The 21,008-nt window shown below is 37.6% G+C and overlaps 1 protein-coding gene across 10 annotated transcripts in view; it reads left to right on the forward strand.

The window, feature by feature from the left end:
• DNM3 (dynamin 3) overlaps nt 1-21,008 on the forward strand; it is a 596,153-nt gene that overhangs the window by 81,451 nt on the left and 493,694 nt on the right. For all 10 annotated transcript variants that reach the window (XR_014014161.1, XR_014014162.1, XR_014014163.1 and 7 more), the window contains exon 2: nt 10,006-10,079. Coding sequence is in view for 7 of the 10 variants with exons in the window: in XM_081221443.1 (XP_081077569.1) it covers nt 10,006-10,079 (74 nt within the window). In the remaining 3 variants the exon portion in view is untranslated. The remainder of the gene's footprint in view (nt 1-10,005; nt 10,080-21,008) is intronic.

Raw genomic sequence — 21,008 nt, forward strand, 5'->3', positions numbered from 1 at the left:
CTATATCTTTAATTATGAATGTGTATTTATTTTTTTAAGTCACCCCTTAAAATTTATCTTCCCAATAAATTCAATTTTCATTCCTAGAATGCTGACTTCATGTGTTTACCAAGTCACCACTGAGCACGCTCTTTGTGCCAGGTGCTATGCCAAACGCTGGCGTTATAGAAATGAGGTTCCTGTCATAGGGAGCTTGTCTAGGAGAGGGGATGTGACTGGGGTTCATAGTACTTTGGAATAAAGAGGAGGAGCATCTAAATATACTGTCATATCAGGAAATACTTGCCATGCATAGGAAGCTCTGCCAAGGGAGATGGGTAAAGAAAGGTGCATTGGGTAAGGGCTTCTGTAGTAGAGGAGTCAACACAGGGGTCTGAAATTAGTGTGAAGTCACTTGAGAACCAGATGTTCTGGGAATAAAAGATTTGTGAGGGGGAATAATGTATGAAGCTTCTAGAGTGTTAGGGAGGAACTGGATTCAAGGATCCACTTAAAACTGTCTTTGACAATTGGAAATCCTTTTCCCATTGACAAAAACACTATACGGTGTGGCTGTGGCTCTCTGTTTTGTTTTAGTGGAGAAAATGACCTATACTTTTGGGCTATTTTTTTCTTCCAGTGTCTCAGAAAAAGTGAAAACAGAGTACAGTGTTGGCTAGGGAAGTTTCTACCCTTATTCAAACTTTCCTTCCATCCCCCTGCCAAGGAACCTGTAATACACATTCAGGACCAAGGACAGTAATTGGGCCACATTTCTCCAAGTTATGCCTTAGCAGGGGAGGGGTTGAAGTGGGCTGCCTAGACCAGCCTTGCCTAGTCATTGGATAAGTGTTCTCTCGCCCTTGTTTCTCACTGAGTGTGGTCTTCCACACATGGGCCTTTCCTAGCCATTGTGGTGTCAAAGTACAAAGGTCTGAGGTTCATGAATGGGATGCATGGAAAAAGGGACACGGGACGCCTTTCAGTTTCTTTGATAGCCAGGCTTTAGGCCTGCCTCTTAACTTGGCCAAATGAAGGTTACATGTGATCCAGCCCATGTTTTCAGGGTTGTGAAGGGAATGTATTGGGGTTTGAGCCAAGGCTGTCTGACCTTGTCCTTTCCACACGTTTCTTAAAAACCCTGCAGGAAGGGGGTGACCAACAGAACTGAATGTTTAGCACCCTGGGTTCTCTTATTTTTCTTTGATCTGTAGTACATATTTTCAATGGGGGTGAGATTGCCCCTGAGGGGGCAAAAATTGATTCTTGGGGGTCAAAAAGAATCTTACTTTTTTTTTTTTTTTGCGGTACGCGGGCCTCTCACTGTTGTGGCCTCTCCCGTTGCGGAGCACAGGCTCCAGACGCGCAGGCTCAGCTGCCATGGCTCATGGGCCCAGCCGCTCCGTGGCATGTGGGATCTTCCTGGACCGGGGCACAAACCCATGTCCCCTGTATCGGCAGGCGGACTCTCAACCACTGCGCCACCAGGGAAGCCCAATCTCACTCTTTTTATGTATAAAGCATAGATGTACATGCAGTACATATACTATAGTACAGCTGTGGTATTAAATTTAATGGAAGGAAATTAATGCGGAAAATGTCTAATAAGGCTTCTTATGTGCATAGTAGTAAAGAAGAAAGTTGAGAAACATGTCTAAACCATGCTGTCTCTCTTTTTCTTTCTCATTCTCTTTGTTAGGCAGTGCAAGGCTGGTTCAGTGACTCATAATGCCATCACTATTCTGGACTCTGTCTGTTTTTGCTCTGCCATTCTTAGTGCATAGCTTTCTTCTTCAAGGTTGCCTTGTGATGTAAGATGGTTGCTGCAGCTCTGCTATCATGTATAACTCAGAGGGAGAAGAAAGAGGAGGGTGGGGCCAAAGGTACACATCAACTAAATTACACATCCTTTCAAAGGAACTATCTGTGATGTCACTCAGCAACCTCTAATTATATCTTACTGACTAAAATATAATTGTGTGGACACCCCATTTATAAGGGAGGCTGGGAAGTGTAGGTTTATTTATTTACCTATTTAAGTTGGGCACATTGCCATTCTCAACAAAATTGGGATTCTGTTAATAAGAAATAACGGGCAAATGGATATTGGGTAGGCAACTAACAGTCTCTTTAGTTGTCCCTTTGTCATTCATTTGTAGGGCAGCTACCCAGGGTAAAGTATAATCTGTGATTTGAAATAGAATGACAGCTAAGTGCCTCTACTTGATGCTGGGACTCATTAATCTGGTGCTTTAAATTCTTGAACTGACTTTGTGAATAAGTAAATAAAATGGATTACATATGAAGGCATTAAATTTTTGAGAGCATTTCCTAGTGGGGAGAACACATGGTATTTGTAAACTGAGAACTGGCTTCTTCAGTTTACAGATCTCTGACTCAGAAACTTTTGCATTTTGAATATTGCAATGGGAACCATTAATTACTGGTTAATTATATTTAATGAAAACATTGCTTAGAAATTCTGAGTTTTGTGAATGAAAGGTAAATATTGAAATTTCTTAGATGTTAGTAAAAAAAATAAAAGCACTGTTTCTTGCGTTTGGATGTGCAACTATGTTTTTTAAACAAAATGATGGTGGTATTTATTGAATACCACAAATTATAGAGTAAATGATAGCCCCAAAATGTGATCTTTTACAAATCATTAAATGCTAATATTCTTACTGTGTGCCAAGAATTTAGGGGGAAAAGGAAACTGTGGTGGAAAATTTCCAATTAAATGTGTGGATTTTGGCATAATTACTTCCTTCAGAAGCAATTAAAGTGGCATTGTAATGGCTGGCAAAGCTGGAGATTAGGGCATGCAAACACAAAGCCATTTTAACAGCGCCATTGTGTTCAGTGTGTGGAATACGTGACCTCAGTCCTTCTTGGGGCAGGGAGTAAACAGTATTTGGCAGTGACCTATGTCTGTTTCTCTCTCCTGTTTCTCTCCCTCTTTTCCTTTCTCTGTTTAAAATTGAGTTATCATTTTGAAAGACTGTGAGATAATAATCCTACAGGGACTGTTTTGGAACACATAAAATTACGTTTTGAGGATAATTTTTAGAAGAGACTTCTCTGTTTTTAAGGAATGATTTTTAAAAGTATATCGGCCCTTGGATTTTTAAAAATATTGTTTCCTTCAAATTCTATTCTGTGTCTTCAGACATTCAATAATATTTGCCTCCCTGATGTTCTGTATTGTGTACTTTGGTGAATACTGTTAGAACTTAAACATTCATAATAAAAATGTTAATTTCAATGACCTCAGGAAATTACTGGTAAATCAAAAGTTGTCTTGCCTGTTCTTTCTGTCCATGTAAAATGCCACTTAGTTGTCTGCCTGTTGAGAATCAGATATGGGAGTGTTTTCCTTCCATGTTTTGAATATATGGGGCAATGAGAAAACATCCTGAAAGAGTAGGTGGAAAGTGTTAAAAATAATACCTGGGCACTGAAGGAGGCACTGGGAGGAACACAGGGATGAGGGAGCAGATGTGTAAATAGACCAGTATGACAAGTGTGTGTTGAGAGTTTAGGTAGAGGCATGTACAGGGGGATTTCAAAGAAGGTGTACAGGGGAATTTTCTCAGAGAATGTGATATGGAGCCGAGTATTGAAGATTAAGTAGGAGTTGACTAGATGAAGACGTGGGGAGAGAGCATCCCATGAGGAAAGCATGGAATATGCCAAGGAACGTGCCTGAGAGCACAGGTGAACACTGAAACTTCCACTAGGATGCACACTTTTTTTTGTTGTTGTTTACAGTTTGGATTTCATGCTAAAGACAGTGGGGAGTCATTTAATGATTTAGAGTTTGGGAATGTTGTGATGGGACTTATGTTCCTCTTGAGGTTGGATTGGAGGGTGCTCAAATTGGGTGCAGGGAAATTAATTGGGAGATTATTGTGGTAGTCTGTATGAGAGTTGGAGGCACCTGGAACGGGGATTGAAATAGAGAAGAGAGGATGCATTTAAGCGATATTAAGGTAGAATCAGCAGGACTTGGTGGCCATTTTGGAGCATGAAGACAGAGGAAGATGGTGGATGGATGATTTCCATGTACTTGGTTTGGCTGACATGTATGGATGCTGATGATGTGGATTGTGATTGAGAATAAAGGAGGAGAAACATGTTGGATAGATGATAATGAGTTGAATTGTAGAGACTGGTTTTGAGACATCTAAGTGGAGATGTCTAAGAGGCTAGTGTGACTTTGGGATACCTCTGACTTCTGGTATTTAACTTATTGCTCTGGGGACTCTTTCTCAATCTCTTCGTTAGTTCTACTTCTTTCAGGTGCTCATTAAGTATTGATATTTTCCAGACTCCATATTCATCACTCTTCTCCACTCTGTTCCTACTCATCTATTCTCTTGGCTTCAACAACCTGCTCCAATGAAGACTGACAAATTATTATCTCTACACAGGACCTTTATCCTAAGTTCCAGTTGCTCAGTCTAACTATGTACTTGTTGTCTTAATCTAGATATTCTCTAGGTATCTAAAGGTCAACATATCCTCATCTTCTCCCATTTTTTTTTTTTACAGTGTAGCGTAGTCTAATACTCAAGAGCACAGATGCTAGTCACACTTTCTAGGTTTGAGTCTTAGATCTGTCACTAGCTTTGTGACTTTGAGAAAATTATGTAACCTTTCTGTGCCTCAGTGTTCCCATCGGTGAAGTGAGAATAACAATAGTATCTACCTCATAGGGTTGTTATGAAGATCAAATGAGAATGATGCCTGGCACATGGTAGATACTGTATATATATCAGCTATTACCAGATATTTCTGTATTTCCTATTCTGGTTAATGGCACCACTATTCAATCAGCTTCCCAAACCAGAAATATCCTGGTGGCTATTCACTCCTTCATATCATTTCATTCCACATCAAAGTGATCATTAAGTCCTGTCAGTTGTCCATTCTCTTTGCTGTCTTCTCTCCATCTTCACTATCACTGCCTTGAATAACCTTTATCATCTTCTTCCTCAGTGACCTAGACTGCTTAGTGAGTAGCCAGCCTCCTTGTCTTCTGTTTTCCCTTTTCAACATTCTCTGTAGAGTCCCCCAGTGAACTGTAAATCTGATCACTGAAAACTCTTCAGTGCTCTCCTGTTTTCATAGGAAGAAGAAAATACAAGTGAAGCCTCTAAGGTCTCCTCCTGCCTCCTTCTCCACCTCATTCTGACCTTTCTTTAATATTTACAGTTCCATAATGTTCTGTGTTATGTAGATCTCCCATGTCTTTACACATTCCCTGTGGATCCCCTGTGGAATGCCTCCTTATCTCATGTCTTTCTGAAATTGTTTCTGGCTGGTCCCCCAAGCAGAATAGATTATTCCCTGCTTTGCATCGATACTTCAACTTGTGTGGAGCTTAACCATAGAGTCTGTCATGCTTACTGTAGTCATTTGCATTTCATTTCCCACTCCCCTCCCCAAGACTAAGATGATTTGGCTTTGAATGGATCAGCTACATGAATTAACTTATTGGAGGGTATGAGTTATATCTCTTGGCTTCAGTCAAGGGCAGATGTTAGAGTTTTATTTACTGAACAGATCACCTGGTTAGTCATCATTACATCTATATTGAACAAAAGCATGTCCATTGTTTATTTTCTGCTAAGTGGGAAAATTCCTTTTAGCTTTGTTGATACAGCCATTGCTCTCTTTTTAGGCTTCCAAAGATCAATCATTTCCTAATTGAGCAATGATAATATTTCTTGATAACTAAGTTTCTGGAAGAGCCAATAAGAAATGTTATCAAGGTGGTTCTTAGACCATAGCATGGGAACTGTTCTCTCCTTTTTGTTCAGGAATCAGGAAACCATGAAAGAGCATTGACTTTTTGTCTGAAGACTAGCTGTTAAGACTGTGTAGATTAATGCTTTATTGAGGTGGGTTGAGAGAGAAGAAAGACATTTGAATCGTAGCTGCTATGTGGCATAGCGAGGGAAGCACTATTCCTGCCTTAAAATCTGTACAGTCCAATCATAGATAAGGCATTCAGGCCAAAGAAGGGAGTCAATTTAATACTGCTTAGTCTCCAGATTACTCTTCTTGCTCTACCTTGAAGGTCCATTTTTCGGGAAAATGGCACACAAATTTAAAGCCACAGTAATACTAAAGGCACAGTCTTTTTTTCTGCATTAATTTAGCAAAGTAATTTTTCTGTAAGATCTACCTACAGGAGAACCAACCACCTATTGCACAGAAAATAATAAAATTCAAATGGATGGTTGTACTTAATGGCTAATGAATTCACGATTGTGTGTATCAGTGCCTTGGCTCCCTGTTTTGTTGATGGAGGCAGGAATAAGGAACTGAGCTTTCCAAACCAGTGCAGCCGGTCAATATCAAGGGGACAGGTCAGGTGGGATCTGAGCCTCCTCACCTCCAAATTTCATTCATGAAATGTTAAAAATTGTCAAGGCTTCCTTTTTTTTTTTTTACACGAGAGGATGCTAAAATATCAGGGAAAACACCCTGTGGTTGTACTGTAGCAATAGTACTACTTTTTTTTTTGTGGTGCTTTGGTTTTTAAAAATTTCCCATGTGTTGCATTTCCTTTAATTCATAGGATTATCTCAATTTAGTAGAAAAAGAAACTGAGGTTTAGAGAATTTTGCCCATTCAGTGGCAGAACTGGGTTTCAATGAGAGGTTCTCTGTGTTTCGTTTGAGGGCTCACCCCCTTAGCTCTCACAGCAGGGGTGTGCTGGGCATATGGTTTTCATGCTGCTGGGTCATCAGAATGACATGAATCTTCAGGGTGCCAGATTAGTCACTCAGTCTTCAGAAGAGAGAAATTTCTCTCTCATGCTTTGTGGCACTCAGATACTCCTGTGAAGTCAGAAGAGACTTCAAAATAGCAGGATTTGGTTACCAAATCTTTTGACTTTTGGTGAAAATGTATGTGTTGGAGGTAGGACTGGTGAGAGCCATGAAGGGGATACTTAAAAACGTTTATTACTCTTAAAGCAAAGTTCTGTTTGCTTAATAAAAATGTAGAGAAAAGTGTTAGCTATGTCTGTCGTCTTACTTTTAGCCAAACACATAATTATTTGTTATTTAAGATGTTTGATACCTTCTCTTTTGCTTTGATAATGTTCAAATGATTGTTACTAAATCTACATTATAAATATATGGTTACGAGCTTGAGTTGAAGCAGATCCCAGCACGAAGATATTAAGTAACTAAACCTCCTTTCTTCCTTCTTCCTTCTCTCCTTTATTTTCTACATCTTTTTCTTAAAGAAAATATTTTATTGATTTGTTAAATGCCATTATTTAGACATTTAAGACATGTATATTTATCTTTGGCATCTATACATCCTAAAACCTCATTCATGGCCCTAATAACTCAAACAGATGGCCTCCAGCTCTTTGCTCCGGAGTTTTGTTTCATTTTCCCTTTATCCATTTTGATTCTCAAATTAACTTTTCCTTTTTAGGTCTAGGCACAGAGTAGATGCTCTCCTTGTTTTTTTAAAAATGATTACTGAAAACATCCAAACTAACAAATATTCTAATATAGTTCCTGAAGAATATTAAGAGTATCTGATTACATGTATTTGGATGTTTTTAAAAGGAGGGTGTTTGTCTCTCTCATTTCTGAACTCTAGTGTCATTTATCTGCTCCCTTCTTAATGGTTTTCTTTGTGCATGTATGTCTTTATCTTCCCGTTAGATTTCATACTCCTGGTGTCTAACTAGTGCAGGCCCATGCCCACAGCATCTTTTAGCACTTCTTAGTTTTTCAGTGAATTTTTTGATAAGTAAATCATATTATTTATTCAGGTGGCATTTTTTAAGAGCAAAAACAAGTGTGTAATTTCACTATTCTCTATTTTAGTTACATATATTGACATTCCAAATGAAGCTTAGCCCTTGGAGTCAAGGAGTAAAGTCATTAACTTAGCTAAGAGGCTGTCAGAATTTACACTAGCACTTGCAAAATAAATTAGTTGTAAGTAGGGGAAATTTTGCTTCATTTTATCTCTGTAACTCTCTGTTTCAAAGTTATCAGTGGAGCTAAATTAAAGCCTTGGATTTTGCAGCATTCTCACTGACCATTACCAATTGTATAAGCTATTGTTTACTGAAATCCCATCTGTGTTGAAGCTGTGTTCTGTCAGTTTTCCTACAAAACTCATAGTACATCCCATGCCATTATTACCCACTAAATCGTTAAGTAACATTTCCTAACTGGAGGCCGGTTGTTCTCAAACTGTAACAGGGAAGAGCTAAGTTGAACTCCATGTTTGATCTGTTTCTTTGACTTTAACCTTTGCTTTATATAGTTTTTGTTATTATAATCATACATAATGGCCTCCCTCAGGTAACCTTGCCCCTCTGCCTGAATGTTAAACCAAAGTGCCTTTGTACATCCTGACCCTGTCCACCTGTGGATGGCTGCAAGAAAGAAGAAATTAACACACCCCCTCCCGGAGGCTGGCCATTACAGGTGATATTTGCAAAACTTATGGCCATTTTACTTTACTTCCTCATCACCTCCCCCTCTCTGATTCTATAAAAGAAACTGGCATCCAGACCCAGATAAGACAGTTTTTCAGAGACACTAGTCCGCCATCTTCTTTGTCTGCAGGATTTCTGAATAAAGTTGCTATTCCTTGCCTCAACACCTCATCTCCTATTCACTAGCCTGTTGTGCGGCATGCAGAGCGAGCTTGGACGCGATAAAAAAACCATGGTGAACATCAGAATCCCCTGGAGTTTGTTAAGAGTATAGATGCCACATCTTTCCCCGAGCATTTTGAATCTGTAGGTTCAAAATGGATCCTGGGTGTCTGTGGTTATAACACTTTCTGGTGGTCCTGGAACCACTTTTTGGGAAACATTGCCATTGAGTCAGAAATTTATTTTGAATGGAATTCTGTGATTTTTAAAATGATGATGCTTCTAAAAGTTGTGAGTCATTCTAAATGTCTTTAAAAACAGTGTTATAGGTATGTTTATGAATTCTCTTTGACATTGCAGAATCAGTACTGATTTATGTGGTGTTATAGATGTAATTATAAAATACTTTCTTTGCAGTTTTATTGGTTTAGTGTGTGTATATATATATATATATATATATATATATATTTTTTTTTTTTTTTTTTTTTTTTTTTTTTGCGGTATGCGGGCCTCTCACTGTTGTGGCCTCTCCCGTTGCGGAGCACAGGCTCCGGACGCGCAGGCCCAGCGGCCATGGCTCACGGGCCCAGCCGCTCCGCGGCATACGGGATCCTCCCGGACCGGGGTAGGAACCCGCATCCCCTGCATCGGCAGGCGGACTCTCAACCACTGCGCCACCAGGGAGGCCCGTTTAGTGTATATTAACATGCCATTTTAAACACAATATTTATTTGAAAAATCTCCTTTTTTATAAGCTCCTATCTATCGGAAATGAGAAAAAACAAAAATCAAATTGCAGTATTTTTTCTGCTGTTAATTTCTACATATGCAATATTTATCTCCGCTTAATCCCACATTTTGTGTGTGACCTTTTATTGGAGAAAAAATTTAGGTATTTAGAAGATACAATCTAATGTGCCTTTATTACCTCTTATAATGGTCAGTATTTCATGGTGTTAATATTGATCTTGAAGCTGGACGGAGTGATGAATTTTTTAATTACCAAAGAGTTTAAGGATTAACTTCCACAGCAAATATTTTTGTAAATCCTTGTTCTCTGAAAATAAAAATTAATTGACAATACACAGTAGTTTAATGCAAACTTTTATTAATTCCAGCTAAATGAATGAATTACATATTCCAGTGAGGTCATTATGATAATACACATGGGTTAATATTCAGTATAAGGATCCTTCCCCACCCCCACCCCCTTTTTTATTTTGCAAATGTCTCTTTTATAAGGTGGGTCTAGCATTCTTTAGGTATGTGATGCATTGAAAGGTTGAGAATTAGAAAATTTCTGTGGAACTTGATTTGTAAATTTATAGGTGATCAGAATTCCTTAATATGCCTTAATCTATTCCTTCTTTTTTTTTTAGGGACTTTCTCCCTCGAGGGTCAGGCATTGTAACGAGAAGGCCTCTTGTGCTGCAGCTTGTTACTTCCAAAGCAGGTAATGAATGAAGATGTTTGCCACATGGGTGAGTGTATCCCATGGTACCTGTTGTCTCCATTCCTGGCTGTTGGGTTGTAGCAACAGAAACGTTTTGTGATCACTCTGCTACGGGTAGCTGCCTATATTTACCTCCAAAATGCCCTCTTCTTCATTGCTTTTTAAATTTATTACATTAAATGGAAAGTCTCATTTCTCATTGTAATATATTTATAATTTTACAGTGTGGCATAACCACTAATACCCCTTTGGTATACTTCCTTCCTTCCTGCGTGTGTGTGTGTGTGTGTGTCTGGGAATTTTTTAAAAGTAATTTAACATCCATCTAACACCTGTATGCATATTGTTGACTGAAAAAAAAAAAGTGCAACCTAAAAGTTGAGAGTTGTGTTTTATTTGGTGGGAATTTTTAGGATTTAAAGCCCGGGAGGCAGCATCTCAAGTAACCCTGAGAGACCTGCTCTCAGGAGGCAACGGGGGAGCTAGGATATTTGGAGTTTTGCAACAAAGGGCAGGTAGTAGGAACAAAAGATTACTGTTAATAAAAGAAAACTAGATATCTCAAGGAATTTATCACTTTTCTGAGACTGGGAAGATGCAAGAGTCTGGGCTCAGTGAAATCATTTCTTTGATATGCACCTCAGCTATCTGGGGTCAGTATCTTGTGTTTTCACATCCTGAGTTTCCTCAGGGCTCACCAGCTCACCTTCCTGTGGTGGCTGCAATCACTGATAACAGTGACATGCTTTGTTTACTGACATGGCGGGCAATATTCCATTTATCAATATGTGTATAGTGTATGTGTATCTATATCTATGTTTATATCCATATCTGGATCTATATCTAATGTGCTGTTTTTGGCCCTCTCCTTAACACCATGGTAATTTGATAGGCAAATGAGCTTTGTTTTCATTTTTGTTTCTCAATAACTGGTGATGTGGAATTTTTTGTGTGTGTTTATTTGGTATTTGTATTTCTTCTTTTGTGAATTGGCTGTTTTCTTTTATCTTTGCCTATTGCTTTTTGAGGATTTTACTACTTTTCCTAACAATTTCTTTGAATGCTTAAGACTGAAGCACTTGTAAGGTTCATACCTCATAATTTGCGAAAACAAGGTCATGGAGGTTTACCCTTATGTTTTCTTATAATAATTTTACAGTTTTGATTTTACATTTAGACCTTTGATCCATTTTGAGTTAATTTTTATAAGTGGTACAAAGTAAGAGTTCAACTTCATTTTTTGCATGTGTATATCCAATTGTCCCAGCACCATTTTTAGAAAAGACTGTTCTTTCTTCACTGTATGTTTTTTGGCACCTTTATTGAAAATCAATTGGCCATAGATATATGGGTTTATTTCTGGACTCCCAAGTCTATTCAATTGTTCTATATCTCTGTATTTGTGCCTGTACCATACTCTCTTAATTACCCTTGCTTTGTACTTAGTTTTGAAATTCAGAAGTATGAGTTTTTCTACTTTGTTCTTCCTTTTCAAGGTTGTTTTGGCTATCCTGAGTCCTTTAAAATTCTATGTGAATTTGAGAATCAGCTTGTTTTATCCTAGGAATGCAAGATTGATTTAATATCTGAAAATCAAGTAATGTATCATATCAACAGAATGAAAACAAAAATCACAGGATTGTCTCAATAGACTTAGGATGAGCATTTAAGAAAATCCCATACTCCATCATGAAACACTCAGCAAACTAGGAATAGAAGGGCACTTCCTCAACTTAATAAAGGACATGTATGAAAAACTCACAGCTAACATCATACTTAATGGTGAAAGACAGAATGCTTTCCCTCTAATATTGAGAATAAGACAAGGATGTCCACTGTTGTCACTTCTATTCAGTGTTGTACTAGAGGTTCTAGCCAGCTCAGTTGGGGAGTAGAAAAAAATAAAAGACATCCATATTGGAGAGGATAGAGTAAAATTATCTCTATTTGCAGATGACATGATCGAGTACATAAAAGTTCCTAAGGAAGTCACTAAACAACTATTAGAACTAATAAATGAGCTCCACAAGGTTACAGGATACCAGATAAAGATACAAAAATCAATTGTAATTTTATACACTTGCAATGTGCAATCAAAAACTTGCAGTAAGAAAACAATTCTATTTATAATAGCATCATAAAGAATATACTACTTAGGAATAAATTTAACAAGAGAGCAAAACTTATACTCTGAAAACTACAAACTATTATTTAGATAATTTGAAAAACATCCCATGTTCACTGATTGGAAGACTTAATGTAAGATGGCAATACTTCCCAAATTGATTGAGTCAATGCAATCCTTATCACAATTTAGCTCACTCTTTGGGTAGAAATTGTAGACATCTTAAACCATTTCTTAATGTAAAAAAATCGAAGTTTGATCCAAAGGAATGGACTTGAATGATGTCATTTGGAAAAAGTAAATTGCTTACCAATCTACAATGTATCAGATACTATTTGAAGCTCTGGAGATACAGCAGTGACTAGGACAAAGTCTCTGCCTTTCTGGTGATTTATAGTCTGGTTATATCGTTTTCAATATATAGAAGGTTTACTCTTTTTGGTTATAAAATCTATACATTTACATTTAACAAAAAGTAAATATTTAGCATCGTTTTTTCCTTTCCATACTTTTTAAATTTTTTAGCATTTAGTTCTGAAATTTATTTTCATGTATGAAGAAATAATTCTTTCCCCAGTCTCCTTTATCTTATATTCCACTCTTAGTGCAATCTATTTCTGAATATCTTTTTTATTTTAATGTGCCAACACTATAGTGTTGTGCCATGCGGCATATGGGATCTTAGTTCCCTGACTCGCACCTCCTGCAGTGGAAGCACAAAGTCTTAACCACTGGACTGCCAGGGAAGTCCCTACAGTGTTTTACTTTTAACAGGTTTATAATTTGCTTTAATATCTATCTATCAGGGCTATAGTCCTCCCCCCATTATCTATCTATTTATTTATAATTTTTATTATTTTTTTTTAATTTGAAGAGTTTGAATAACAAAATTTTATTTGCCTAAAACTGATACAGGCTTCTTCTACCTTTTAGGCGTTCCCAGTTTGGGAGCTTTTTTTTTTTTTTAACATAATTATTGGAGTAAAATTGCTTTACAATGTTGTGTTAGTTTCTGCTATATAACAAAGTGGATCAGCTATATGTATACACATATCCCCATATCTCCTCCCTCTTGCGTCTCCCTCCCACCTGCCCTATCCCACCCCTCTAGGTGGTCACAAGGCACAGAGGTGATCTCCCTGTGCTATGAGGCTGCTTCCCACTAGCTATCTATTTTACGTTTGGTAGTGTATATATGTCCATGTCATTCTTTCATGTCGTCCCAGCTTACCCTTCCCTTTACCTGTGTCCTCAAGTCCATTCTCTACATCTGTGTCTTTATTCCTGTCCTGCCCCGAGGTTGTTCAGAACCCCCTTTTTTTTTTGATTCCATATATAGGTGTTAGTATATGGTATTTTTCTCTTTCTGACTTACTTCACTCTGTATGACAGACTCTAGGTCCATCCACCTCACCACAAATAACTCAATTTCGTTTCTTTTTATAGCTGAGTAATATTCCATTGTATATATGTGCCACATCTTCTTTATCCATTCATCTGTCAATGGACACTTAGGTTGCTTCCATGTCCTGGTTATTCTAAGTAGAGCTGGAATGAACATTGTGGTACATGATTCTTCTTGAATTATGGTTTTCTCAGGGTATATGCCCAGTAGTGGGATTGCTGGGTCGTATGGTAGTTCTATTTTTAGTTTTTTAAGGAACCTCCGTACTGTTCTTCATAGTGGCTGTGTCAATTTACATTCCCCCCAACAGTGCAAGAGGGTTCCCTTTTCTCCACACCCTCTCCAGCATTTATTGTTTGTAGATTTTTGATGATGGCCATTCTGACCAGTGTGAGGTGATACCTCATTGTAGTTTTGATTTGCATTTCTCTAATGATTAGAGATGAGCATCCTTTCATGTGTTTGTTGGCAATCTGTATATCTTCTTTGGAAAAATGTCTATTTAGGTTTTCTGCCCATTTTTGGACTAGGTTGTTATTTTTTGATAATTGAGCTGCATGAGCTGCTTGTATATTTTGGAGATTAATCCTTTGTCAGTTGCTTCGTTTGAAAATATTCTCCCATTCTCAGGATTGTCTTTTGGTCTTGTTTATGGTTTCCTTTGCTGTGCAAAAGCTTTTAAGTTTCATTAGGTCCCATTTGTTTACTTTTGTTTTTATTTCAATTTCTCTAGGAGGTGGGTCAAAAAGGATCTTGCTGTGATGTATGTCATAGAGTGTTCTGCCTATGTTTTCCTCTAAGAGTTTGATAGTGTCTGGCCTTACATTTAGGTCTTTAATCCATTTTGAGTTTATTTTTGTGTATGGGGTTAGGGAGTGTTCTAATTTCATTCTTTTACATGTAGCTGTCCAGTTTTCCCAGCACCATTTAGTGAAGAGGCTGTCTTTTCTCCATTGTATATTCTTGCCTCCTTTATCAAAGATAAGGTGACCATATGTGCATGTGTTTATCTCTGGGCATTCTACCCTGTTCCTCTGATCTATATTTTTGTTTTTGTGCCAGTACCATACTAACTTGATTACTGTAGCTTTGTAGTATAGTCTGAAGTCAGGGAGCCAAGATTGCTTTGGCTATTTGGGGTCTTTTGTGTTGCCATACAAATTGTGAAGTTTTTTGTTCTAGTTCTGTGAAAAACGCCATTGGTAGTTTGATAGGGATTGCATTGAATCTGTGGATTGCTCTGGGTAGTATAGTCATTTTCACAATGTTGATTTTTCCAATCCAAGAACATGGTATATCTCTCTATCTGTTTGTATCATCTTTAATTTCTTCAGTGTCTTATAGTTTTCTGCATACAGGACTTTTGTCTCCTTAGGTAGGTTTATTCCTAGGTATTATATTCTTTTTGTTTCAGTGGTAAATGGGAGTGTTTCCTTAATTTCTCTTTCAGATTTTTCATCGTTAGTGTATAGGAATGCAAGAGATTTTTGTGCATTAATTTTGTATCCTGCTACTTTACCAAATTCACTGATTAGCTCTAGCAGTTTTCTGGTAGCATCTTTAGGATGCTCTATGTGTAGTATCATGTCATCTGGAAACAGTGACAGTTTTACTTCTTCCTTTCTGATTTAGATTCCTTTTATTTCTTTTTCTTCTCTGATTGCTGATGCTAAAAGTTCCAAAACCATGTTGAATAATAGTGGTGAGAGTGGGCAACCTTGTCTTCTTCCTGATCTTAGTGAAAATGGTATCAGTTTTTCACCATTGAGATCCATGTTGGCTGTGGGTTTGTCATATATGGCCTTTATTATGTTGAGGAAAGTTCCCTCTGTGCCTACTTTCTGCAGAGTTTTTATCATAAATGGGTGTTGAATTTTGTCGAAAGCTTTCTCTGCATCTACTGAGATGATCATATGGTTTTTCTCCTTCAATTTGTTATGACGGTTTATCACATTGATTGATTTACGTATGTTGAAGAATCTTTGCATTCCCAGGATAAACCCCACTTGACATGGTGTATGATCCTTTTAATGTGCTGTTGGATTCTGTTTGCTAGTATTTTGTTGAGGATTTTTGCATCTCTGTTTCTCAGTGATACTGGCCTGTAGTTTTCTTTTTTTGTAACATCTTTGTCTTGTTGTGGTATCAGGGTGATGGTGGCCTTGTAGAATGAGTTTGGGAGTGATCCTCCCTCTGCTATATTTTGGAAGAGTTTGAGAAGGATAGGTGTTTGCTCTTCTCCAAATGTTTGATAGAATTCACCTATGAAGCCATCTGGTTCTGGGCTTTTGTTTGTTGGAAGATTTTAAATCACAGTTTTAATTTCAGTGCTTGTGATTGGTCTGTTTATATTTTCTATTTCTTCCTGGTTCAGTCTCGGAAGGTTGTGCTTTTCTAAGAATTTGTCCATTTCTTCCAGGTTGTCCGTTTTATTGGCCTATAGTTGCTTATAGTGATCTCTCATGATCCTTTGTATTTCTGCAGTGTCAGTTGTTACTTCTTTTTCATTTCAAATTCTGTTAATTTGAGTCTTCTCCCTTTTTTTTCTTGATGAGTCTGGCTAATGGTTTATCAATTTTGTTTATCTTCTCAAAGAACCAACCCTTAGTTTTATTGATATTTGCATTGATTCCTTCATTTCTTTTTCATTTATTTCTGATCTGATCTTTATGATTTCTTTCATTCTGCTAACTTTGGGTGTTTTTTGGTTCTTCTTTCTCTAATTGCTTTAGGTGTCAGGTTAGGTTGTTTATTTGAGATTTTTTTGTTTCTTGAGGTAGGATTGTATTACTATAAACTACCTCTTAGAACTGCTTTTGCTGCATCCCATAGGTTTTGGGTCGTCGTGTTTTCACTGTCATTTGTTTCTAGGTATTTTTTTATTTCCTGTTTGATTTCTTCACTGATCTCTTGGTTATTTAGTAGCGTATTGTTTAGCTTTCATGTGTTTGTATTTTTTACAGATTTTTTCCTGTAATTGATATCTAGTCTCACAAAGTTGTGGTTGGAAAAGATACTTGATATGATTTCAATTTTCTTAAATTTACCATGGCGTGATTTGTGACCCAAGATATGGTCTATCCTGGAGAATGTTCCATGAGCACTTGAGAAGAATGTGTATTCTGTTGTTTTTGGATGGCCTGTCCTATCAATATCAATTGTCCATCTTGTTTAATGTCATTTAAAGCTTGTGTTTCCTTATTAATTTTCTCTTTGGATGATCTGTCCATTGGTGAAAGTGGGGTGTTACTGTTGATTTCCCCTTTTATGGCTGTTAGCATTTGCCTTATGTATTGAAGTCCTCCTATGTTGGGTGCATAAATATTTACAATTGTTATATCTTCTTCCTGGATTCATCCCTTGATCATTATATAGTGTCCTTTTTGTCTCTTGAAATAGTCTTTATTTTAAAGTCTATTATGTCTGAGATAAGAATTGCTACTCCAGCTTTCTTTTGATTTCCATTTGCATGGAACATCTTTTTCTATCCGCTCACTTTCAGTCTGTATGTGTCCCTAGGTCTGAAGTGGGTCTCTTGTAGACAGCATATATATGAGTCTTGTTTTTGTATCCAGTCAGCCAGTCCATGTCATTTGGTTGGAGCCTTTAATCCAGTTACATTTAAGATAGTTATCAATATGTATGTACCTATTATCATTTTCTTAATTGTTTTGGGTTTGTTATTGTAGGTCTTTTCCTTCTCTTGTGTTTCCTGCCTAGAGAAGTTCCTTTAGCTGTTTTTGCAAAGCTGGTTTAGCTTTTGCTTGTCTGTAAAGGTTTTAATTTCTCTGTCGAATCTGAATGAGATCCTTGCTGGGTAGAGTAATCTTGATTGTAGGTTTTTCCCTTTCATCACTTTAAATATGTCCTGCCACTCCCTTCTGGCTTGCAGAGTTTCTGCTGAGAAAGCAGCTGTTATCCTCATGGGGATTCCCTTGTATGTTATTTGCTGCTTTTCCCTTGGTGCTTTTAATATTTTTCCTTTGTGTTTAATTTTTGATAGTTTGATTAATATGTATCTTGGCATGTAAACCTCCTTGGATTTATCCTGTATGGGACTCTCTGTGCTTCCTGGACTTGATTAACTATTTCCCTTCCCATATTAGGGGCGTTTTCAACTATCATCACTTCAGATATTTTCTCAGTACCTTTCTTTTTCTCTTCATCTTCTGGGACCCCTATAATACGAATGTTGGTGCGTTTAATGTTGTCCCAGACATCTCTGAGACTGTCCTCAATTCTTTTCATTCTCTTTTCTTTATTCTGCTCTGCAGAAGTTATTTCCACTATTTTATCTTCCAGGTCACTTATCCATTCTTCTGCCTCAGTTATTCTGCTATTGATTCCTTCTAGAGAATTTTAAATTCCATTTATTGTGTTATTCATCATTGTTTGTTTGCTCTTTAGTTCTTCTAGGTCCTTGTTAAATGGTTCTTGTATTTTCTCTGTTCTATTTCCAAGATTTTGGATCATCTTTAATATCATTATTTTGAATTCTTTTTCAGGTAGACTGCCTATTTCCTCTTCATTTGTTTTTTTGGTGGGTTTTTACCCACTTGTGTATTTCTCTTCTCATTTTGCTTAACTTACTCTGTTTGGGGTCTCCTTTGCACAGGCGCATGTTCGTAGTTCCCATTGTTTTTGGTGTCTGCCCCCAGTGGGTAAGGTTGGTTCAGTGGGTTGTGTAGGCTTCCTGGTGGAGTGGACTTGTGTCTGTGTTCTGGTGGATCTTGTCTTTCTAGTGGGCCGGACCACCTCCAGTGGTGTGTTTTAGGGTGTCTGTGGACTTATTATGATTTTAGCCAGCCTCTCTGCTAATGGGTGGGTTTGTGTTCCTGTTTTTCTAGTTGTTTGGCACGGGGTGTCCAGCACTGGAGATTTCTGGTCATTGAGTGGAGCTGGGTCTTTGCGTTGAGATGGAGATCTCTGGGAGAGCTCTCTCCAATTGATATTATGTGGGGCTGGGAGGTCTCTGGTGGTCCAATGTCCTGAACTCGGCTCCCCCACCTCAGAGGCTCAGGCCGGAAACCCAGCTGGGGCACCAAAACCCTGTCAGCCACACAGCTTTTGGGAGGTATGAGGTCTTCTGCTAGCATTCAGTAGGTGTTCTTTAGGAGTTGTTCCACACGTTGACATATTTTTTATGTATTTTTCTGGAGGAAGGTGATCTCCATGTCTTACTTCTACTCCGTTTTGAAGGCCCTCTCAGGACTTTGTTTTTTGTGTTTTTTTTCCCCTGACTGCTTTGTGCACAGCAGATTGAGAGAACAAAGCTCCAGTTATCATACACATATACACATAGGTCCAGTCCATTACAGTAATTGTCACAGGTGTGTGGTTCAGGAAAAGAATGAGTCCATCTTATAAATTATCTTCTCTCAGCATCTTCAGATAATAAGAAAAAAGCGGCACGTTTCTCCTCAAGGTAAATCCACAATAAAAACAGGGTAACAGGAAAAAGCTCATGGAAGACTCTTATGTGAAGGACTAAAATACCAGATCCTCAAATGTATACATGTATGGATGCACTGTTGATAGTTTTCTATTCCCATAATTTATTTTTATTTAGGGGTTCTTTTCTATTTGTGTCAAAGTTTAGAATAATTTTTTAAAGACAAAAGCATTGCCACTAGAATTATTTTAACTTCAATAGATTCATTAGAGAATAATCAATATCTTTAAAATATTATTATTTTTTTCCAATACAGAGACCATGCTATATTCTTTCCTTTGCTCACATTTTCTTTTACTTTGGTAAAATTCTTGATGGTCTTTGTACACAGTCCATACATTTCTAGTTAGGGTGTTCATACATTTCTAGTTAGGGTGTTCATACTTATTTTTGTTCTTGTAGTTTGAATATGTTTTTTTTTTTCCATTATATTTTCTGACTCCTAATTGCTGATCTATGTAAAAGCTGCTATTTTTAATTTTAATCTTAAATTAACCATCTTACTCTATGTTTGACAGATTAAAATATTTTTAATTGATTCTCTTGGGTATTTTAGTTATATAGTAATTTTATTTGCATTTCTTAATTTATTCAACAAATACTTATGCAAATATTGGGATGGCTGAGAGAAGAGACTTATTGACCAGAATATTAATAAGCTCTGTTGCAGTGGGGGCTTTTTGTTGAGTATTGACATGGGAAAGATGTTCTTACACATTGAGCTCCTTTGAGAAGGAACATCACATGCTTCTTCCTTATACTCTTTTGTCAACAGTCTCCCAGTCTTGTCCCTTCTAAGCCCCTGACCGTTCTTTCACTACCTCCCATTAATCAGTGAGGATCATACCTCATGCCCCTCCTCTCTCTTCATGTGAAGTGGACTAGAAATTCTCCCCTCAGGGAAAACTTAAAACTTACTATCCCGACAATCCTTCAGCAACTTCAAAATGGGGCTTTTGCATTTCAGTACTCTACTCTAATTGATGCCAGCTAAGAATTGCCCCCCCCTCCTTTTTTTTTTCTTACCCTAAAGGCACACTGTTCACAGGGATGTCTGGGGTATGACTATAGGCTTGGATTGATGGATGGCTAACAAAATGGCAAAAAGAAGCAAGGGGAGATATATGTCACTGTTCGTGCAATTTACTTGTGCCTTCATATCTTAACTGGGATAAGTTCCATAAATACTACTTTCTTTTGATAGATGCATTCATTCACCCAATGTTTATTGAGTGATTCCTGTGTACCAGGCAAATATCCCTGTCCTCATGGAGCTTATATTCTTGTGGAGAAACCAACAGGAAGTGTAAAAAAAAAAGCAAAACAAACACACAGAAGGTTAGGGGATGAAGAAAGTGGACATTTAAGCCGTGATGATATTTGTGTAGGCATAGGGATGTTAGATGATTCTAAGGTGGGAGCTGCTTATTTGTTTGAAGTTTAACAGGGAGACCAGTAGGTCTGGAGGTGGAGTAGTGAGGAAGGGGAGTAGGAAATGGGGTAAAGAGAGACGATGTTGCTGAAACAGGGAAAAAGCTCATTGGGTAGGGTCTTGTGGGCTAGGGACCTCAAAAGGGAACGTGATAGGAGGATTAGAGCCTTAAAGTAGGTGTCACTGAATGTAAGAGAAGGAAATGATAGAGTGATTCAGAGATTGAAAAGTGGTAGGATAATTTCTTTACTCATGAAGAAGGTGAAGGGATACCTCTTTTGTTGTAACCAAATGGAAAGTGGAAAACATGGGGGAAACTGCAGATAGGTCTGTACTTGTAGTGGATTCCTTGTTTGATGACTTTATTTTCTCTAGGAGAAGTAGGAGACGAAGTATTTGCTGATAATGATTATCTTTTTATTTCCATTAGTATGTCTTTCATTTCTCTTTAATGCCCTATTACATTGATCAAGGCTTCCAGAACCATATTGTGTTCCTTTGATGAAAATGCCTCT

The sequence above is a fragment of the Mesoplodon bidens genome (genome assembly GCF_964165515.1).
Source record: "Mesoplodon bidens genome assembly, chromosome: 2".
Lineage (NCBI taxonomy): Eukaryota > Metazoa > Chordata > Mammalia > Artiodactyla > Ziphiidae > Mesoplodon > Mesoplodon bidens.